This window comes from Cryptomeria japonica, chromosome 5, assembly GCF_030272615.1.
Source record: "Cryptomeria japonica chromosome 5, Sugi_1.0, whole genome shotgun sequence".
Lineage (NCBI taxonomy): Eukaryota > Viridiplantae > Streptophyta > Pinopsida > Cupressales > Cupressaceae > Cryptomeria > Cryptomeria japonica.
The window spans coordinates 846,761,715-846,769,094 of record NC_081409.1 but is presented as its reverse complement, the minus strand read 5'-3'; the positions used below and the strand labels follow the sequence as shown (position 1 = coordinate 846,769,094).

The following is a 7,380-nucleotide window of genomic DNA, read 5'->3' as shown; positions in this document are numbered from 1 at the left end:
AAAAGAACTTCACACAATGAATGACATCAAATCATAAGCAAACACCACTCAACAAAATAAAAGCGGATCCTTAGAAAGGAAAAGAGAGAAAGATCATTTCCCCCCAAGAATAGGATAATGAGAAGAATTACACAACCTCTAAGGAGAGATTAAAAATAAGAAAATTCACAATTTACTCACATGAAGGAATATTCAATGCAAGAAAAGACATTAATATATGTAAAATGAAACTCTAAAAAAGAGGTAATCTTCAAAGAGAAAGAGAAAGATTTAGATGAGGATCATATACTCCCCTAAGGAGAGATTAATCATAAGAGCCATACCATTCCATTCAAGAAAGGATATTAAAACATGAACAATACAACCCCTAAATGGAATAGTGAACCTTAGATAAAGAGAAGAGACAGGATTTAAGATTCTTGCCCCCCAAGTACAAAGGCAAGAATGAACTATTTTTCTACCCCAAGGTGTTTGCTATTGACAAAGCATCACCTCTTATGACAAAGAGCCCTTAATGAAGGTAACTACTTGTGTCATAGGGTGAGGAGAAACATAATAGGAACTTGAATTTTATTTGAAATGAGTATGAAAAATATGCCATCCATTATCGCATGCTACTTTTATGTTATTTTTATGGTCTTCAAAGTTGCAACCAGGAAATATGGACTTTGAAATCTATGTTTGGAGGAGAAACTTAAAATTTGGATCTGAATTGGGAGGACCATGGAACTAGGACCATGGTCTTGGGATAGGGGCATTGGGTGCCATGGTCTTGGGATAGGGGCATTGGGTGCCTTGGTCCCTGGGTACCAAGATGAAGTTTATGTCTTTGTTTAGGGAAAAGAGGAGAAATCAAGTTGACCTAAAGAGGATTGGGCAAAACATCACCTTGTTGTGATATCATAGTTAAATGAAAAAAATTAAATTCACTAGACAATGGAGGAGGGGATGTTGACAAAGAAAGAGGTTATAAATCTTTCTTTTTATTAAAAAAGTGGGGTTTCTCATAACTTTCAAGACTTTGTTGCACACATCCTAAGACTTGTCCATTGTATCCCATGTGTAGGATTAGCAGAGAGTTTACTCTTAGGTGTAATTGGATGGTGTATTTTTCCTAATTGGCGAGAGGATTGTAGGAACTAGAAAATTATATTGCGCTTCAATTTGTATATTCTCGTCAACATCCACAACAAACATTTAATTATTATATATGTAAGGAATTGCATGATAATTAGGTTGACAATTCACCCCCTCCTTAACAATAATTATGGGTTCTTCAACCACATGAATAACATTGATTGGATCTTGGTTAGGTTATTCATCTTTAGGAGAGAGATCATTTAAAACATGATGGGAAATGATGATATCCTCTTGTTCTAAAATATCTTCATGACATTCTATCATATCTCATTGATGCTTCATCTCTAAGAGAAAGGTAATTGAAATGAATAGAAGGCGAGGCAATCTTAAAGGAATTATCACTCATATCACCTTCTTTTACCATATTATCATCCCCTTTCACCAAGGTACCCTCATGAAGGAGGAACATATTAAGAGAACAATCTACACCATCCTCTAATGACGTTCATCCCAAAGAGAGATATTATTGAGAGAAGTGTTAACAAATATTTTCTTGCATTAATATGTCCTCTTTAGGGAGAGAAAATTTGGGAGATGAGTCATTGAAAGGCTCATAAAGGGGATTTTCACAAATCTTAAATTGTTGCAACTTAAGAGCATCCTCTTGCAAAAAGAAATTTGAGACATTTTCTAATTTAAGAAAAATGAAACTTGCAATGAAAGAAGCTAATTTAAACACAATTAAAAATGCATAAAATACTTTTCTTTTTATTTTTTATTGTTTTGAAAGATGCAATGTAATAATGAACTATATCTAAAAACACAATTTAACAATTATGCAACCCACAAGTCAATTTTAGAATTATAAATTAGGGTTTTTATGTAATTCAATTGAGAATGAGATCTATGAGTGCAAGTTTGACTTCTAAATTGCATAAATAGTCAGATATGAAATAATTAATCCAAATTAGATAACCCATAAGTTCAATTTTAGAAAAAAAATAGGGTTTTTGTCAATTTAACCTCTAAATGTATGGAATTCAATTGAAAATCAACCTTGTAGATGTGAATTTAAATTTTAAAATGCATAAACAATTAGATCTAACAACATAAATTAGAAATTAAGGTGTTTCATGTCAGGTTCACCAAATGATGAAGTAAAATCCTTAATTTTTTCTTAGGGACCACTACATTAAAGAGGGGTGAACCTAATAGATCTAGCCTCAAATCAACAAGGATAGGGTTGAGAATTCTGATTAGATTCACTAGTTAAGATTTGGTATGCTCTTTTTAAATTGAATTGTGAAAATGTTGAAATTAGGGTGAATGTACTGAAATTGAAGTAAATATGCATGAACGATGAGCTAAGATCATCAAATGGAGCCACAAACTTGGATATGAGTAATATATGAGTATTTGGATATGTTCCTAGAAGGTTATCTTGAATTGTCAGGACCAAAATGCTCATCACGTTGGTCCTCTACACTTTTCATTGTCCAAAGGGGAATCTATTCATCTCTCTGAATTATGCCGATCCTGAAAGTTATAGCTTTGCACTTGTTCCTGCACACAATACAGAAGAGAAAATGGTTGAGAATAGGGGTTTTCCTAAGTCAAACCTCAATTTAGGAATTAACCTTGAATCAAATATTGCAAATATTGAAATAAATAATGAAAAGATATACCTTAGATCTACAATTATTGATGATGATGCTTTGCTTCTTGAATGTAAGCACATATGTTGTATGAAATGACATGGACATGACAAAAACCTAATCACACAAACATGCTTGCATATGAATGATGTAATTTTGCTCCACAATTGTTGGATGAAGAATATATGCAACCATGAAGATCTTTGAAAATGCTTGATGAACACTTCACAGATGCACAAATACTTGATTGCTTGGAGATGAAGACTTAGAATTCTTGGATGAAATTAGGTTGATCAAATGCCTTTATATAGGTGAATCTAGGTCATTTACCGACTAGGCCAACCTCCAACGATCATGCAAAGCCATAAATTTAATTTCTAGCTGAAGAAATAGGGCCCAACTAAGAGGGACCATGGTGTTAGGCGCTTTGGTCCTAGTACCAAGGTGCTAGTGCCCTGATCCTTCTCAGTCGCGGACCTTGATTTAGCCTTAGGGAGAAGGATAACATTCCAAGAAATCAATTGGTGGGTGTACATGTCATCAAAATTGGAGTTAAGGCACTGAACGAACTTGTATAGGAGATGAGGGGGAGAAATGATAAAGTAGGGGCACAAACATGAGGTGTAAATTGGCCCACTGACAATTTACAATACTACACTATCCTTACAAGGGCTTTCTCATTCCAAAATTTAGCAAGTAGATCTATCAAATCGAGCTACATTGGGGTTTTCTTAGACTTATATTGAGTGGGGTCAAAGTTAGGGGTCCAGTTGATTCTATGAAAGCTAGATCCTTTGAAAAATAAGGGTTTTCTATATAAAATTTTGAAATTTAAATTTAAATCTGTACACTCAATAAGGAAGAAAACATTTTGGATAGGGTGAATACTTAACTTTCCAGAGAAGGAATTCCTCCACCAATCCATGATCTCAACATTGCTCCCTCCATCACCACACCACTTAACTAGAAAAGCTTTCTCCTTTATTTGATTAGCGTTTGGGGCTAACAAATCAAATGGCATGACAAAGAGCTTACTTCCAAGACTCTTTCTCGAACTAATTCCTTTATCTGTTTTAGATTCCATAGAGTTCAACATCCTCAGATTTATCAACCCTAAAATTTTCCTCCACCTTCGGGACCCATATTGAGCTTGATTCATTGATTTTCTTTGTCTATCTAACCCTTCTCGATCCGATCTTGACCAAGGATATGGCCCCCTGGGTGCTCTATAATTTGGATTAGCTCCTGAGTGTCTCTCGAGGCTTTGAATGGATGACCATCCACCTTTGCCAAGGGGTATCCTATTCGATCCTGAGACAAATGTAGGCATATTCTGATTTGAAGTGGTGTCGTTTAAGCTTCTAAATCCTCCTTGTTGGTGATCTTGGGGTTTCTTTGGAAGATTTTGTGAATAGTGACCTTGTTTCTGCCATGTTAGCCTCTGCAAACTATGAAGATTTGCAGAGCTCTGATCCATTTTTTAATTTTAAATACTATCTTAAAAATCAATTTCATATATTAATTTCAATATATTTTGTTAAAAAATTGGTATATTATAAAAATTAATCTCAACTTATGTAATTGCCTCAACATCATCATTACCTTGGGAAAAATGAAATGAATGACGAAAAATAATGTTGTATTATTAAAGGGCATCGTTTAATTTAATGTACACCTTCACCATATAGTGAAATTTACATGTCTTCAAAAGGAGGTTATGTTCAGCATGTGAAAACATGTAGAATGTTATCATTAAAAAATTTATATTCTAATATTTCATTTAATCAATTCAATGTATAAAAAGATGTAATTTTTTTTGGCAAAATTAAATTTTACACTTATCATTTTAAATATAAATTAATAAGAAAATAGAAAAAAGACATTTTTACAATTATTTTAAATAAAAATTAGACATTAATTATATTTTCTTTTTTAATTCTTTAAAATGATTAATTCAACAAATTGAAGACTAATATCCTCTTGAAGGACCTAAGTGTAATCGATCTTCCAAAACACTGATTTATCCTGTAACAAATTGTTGAGACTTTGTAAACGTGCGGATGTATATTTAATTAATAATTATGTTTGAAAATGGTAAACATTTGGCCGTCTTAGCTCAGCTGGTAGAGCGCGTGGCTTTTAACCACGTGGTCGTGGGTTCGATTCCCACAGACGGCGGAGTATTATAATACTACAAATACATATAATGGTTTGGCTCTCGAATTTTAGGACTTTCATACTAAATTAAGTGTTTAAAATTTTAGGATTTGCATAGTAAATTATATTATAGTGAAAGATATTTTCATTAGCAATGTAAATTTGAGAAATGAAATATTGGAAAAAATTAAAAGAAAAAATATGTATCAAAATTATATTATATTATGTATCTATATTTTCATAAGTAATATAGAGCAATTTAGATCATAGTCATTGAAAGAAGTAATATGGAGCAATGTAAACTTGGAATTGTTTCTTTATCATTTTAGACCATAGTTAGTGAAACACTGAAAAAAATATAAAAAAATCCTCATTTCATATAATTGATAATTTAGGTAGGATAATACTAAATAGGTTTCTTATTTGGTAGGATTATAGGTTTTGTATCTATTTGTCACTTGTTATTCCTTGTAATCTTTTGATCCATTCTTATATTTTTTAATATAAAATAATGATATATAACAATAAATAACTGTTTCCAATGTGCAATGCTATATCTTTCCAATAATCATTTTATTTCATGGGATGACATCTCTTTAGAAAGAGTTCATGTACCTATCTCAAATTGTCACATTCTATATAACTATTTATAACATATAACAAAAACACTTTTGAAGTATGCTCTTGTGACTATCTATAACCTCAAATACTCATGGATGCATGTAACGAATATTGAATCTTTGTGACTACTCAAAATTATCCAGATGCCTGTTGACATTATACAGATTAGGATAGTCAAAGAATAGATTTTTATTTGCAAGAGTTGAAATAATATTTCTAAACGATGGTTACCTATTGGAAACAAAAATAATAGAGAAATCATTTATATATATTAAGAATCTTGATTTAGTAGTGGTTCTTGGATGTTAGTGTGGGGATTGTACAAGTAGTCCAATAGTAGAAAATGAGATAATTTTCTTTGAGAATCAAATAAAAATGGAAGATATAAAAGCTTAATTGAATAGCTTCTGGATTTGATTGTGCGCAAGTTTTTAATCATTAACGTTTCGGATCACACTCTGTGATCCATCATCAGGATTTTTCATTTCTTCAAAGTCTCATTCATCCCGATGATGGATCACAAAGTGTGATCCGAAACGTTGATGATTAAAAACTTGCACACAATCAAATCCAGAAGCTGTTCACTTAATTATCATGAATTGTGGAAATCTGATAGAATTGACATAAAACCTATAGTCATGGAAGCATGAAAATTTTCTAATTAGAATACATTTTCAATCTAGATCAATAAGAGATCTGATAATTTAGTTCCAACACAATTTTAATGCTTGTAAATTTGAAGGTTCTCCACCTTAATCAACCTGCCTTTGTCGTCACCTAAAATAGGCATGTTGGATTTCCCTTATAATCTCGAGAATTTCCTATGTAGGGAGTTCTATGTAGGTTTAATTTTTTAATTTTTATGGTCATACTAGTAAGGGAAGTGTTTCTTAAAATAGGCATGTCGGATTTCCCTTATAAACTCGAGAATTTCCTCGTCTATTATTATGTATCGTGAGCAAGTTTATAAGAAAGCCATGGCACATAATACCTCTTTGGATCACTAGATAGGACAAAGAATGAAGTCACGCTCTAATTATTTTCATCATGGAATTCATAGGGAATACATATATACAAGTTGGAAATGAAGGTGACATAATTATATCCATAGGAAATACATATATATATCCATGCGGCATCAACTGAACTGATTCCTTCCCAATCAACATTCTCAATCTTATCGCCGTCTTAAGCGTTGGTCAACAAACTTACAGGCAAAGAGTCATTGAAGCTCTCCTCTCTGTTGAGCTTATAATGCTCCGAGCAAACTTTCTTTACACGGTTCATGAGTTCATTCTCTATGCCATGGTTCAAAAGCTGCAAACACAAAATAAAATCGCTGTCAAGAGCGTTGGTCAACAACCTTGCAGGCAAAGAGTCATTGAAGCTCTGCTCTCTGTTGAGCTTATAATGCTCCCGGCAAACTTTCTTTACACCGTCCATAAGTTCATGCTCTATGCCTGCATTGTTCAAAAGCTGCAGACACACAACGAAATCACTTCATCTTTCTTTTTGCCATAATTAGTAAGTTTTGCAATTATAAATACGATCAATCGAGCTCACCTGAAAGAAACCAGTGCTCTCACAGGGCTTTGCTATTTCACCCATGATCACCTCTCTATCTCCTCCGTCTATGTTTTTCATGTCAATCACTGCAACGCCCATTGGAGTAATAAGGTTGATGTTAGTTTTTATTTTCTAAGATGGAGATTCCATTGGACTAATATTTTAGATTCGATTTTCATACTTGGACAATGAAAATAAAAATGTAAATAATGAACAAAAATTATGGGAAATAGTAAGTGGAAAAGAAAAACAAAATACAGAAGGAAACAAGTTATTATATTGGAGTAGCAGAGATGATAAA

At 32.7% G+C, this 7,380-nt stretch overlaps 1 protein-coding gene and 1 non-coding gene across 2 annotated transcripts; one reads left to right on the top strand and one right to left on the bottom strand.

The window, feature by feature from the left end:
- Positions 1-4,840: 4,840 nt before the first annotated feature.
- Positions 4,841-4,913, top strand: TRNAK-UUU (transfer RNA lysine (anticodon UUU)). Its single transcript has one exon. It is a non-coding gene; the product is annotated as a tRNA-Lys (tRNA).
- Positions 4,914-6,701: 1,788 nt separating this feature from the next.
- On the bottom strand, positions 6,702-7,178 carry LOC131064067 (1-aminocyclopropane-1-carboxylate oxidase-like). Its single transcript, XM_057998093.2, has 2 exons — positions 7,077-7,178; positions 6,702-6,989 (listed from the first exon to the last, which is right to left on the bottom strand). Exons 1-2 carry the CDS (start codon positions 7,176-7,178, stop codon positions 6,702-6,704), a joined length of 390 nt encoding a protein of 129 aa, XP_057854076.2.
- Between the last annotated feature and the right edge of the window lie 202 nt (positions 7,179-7,380).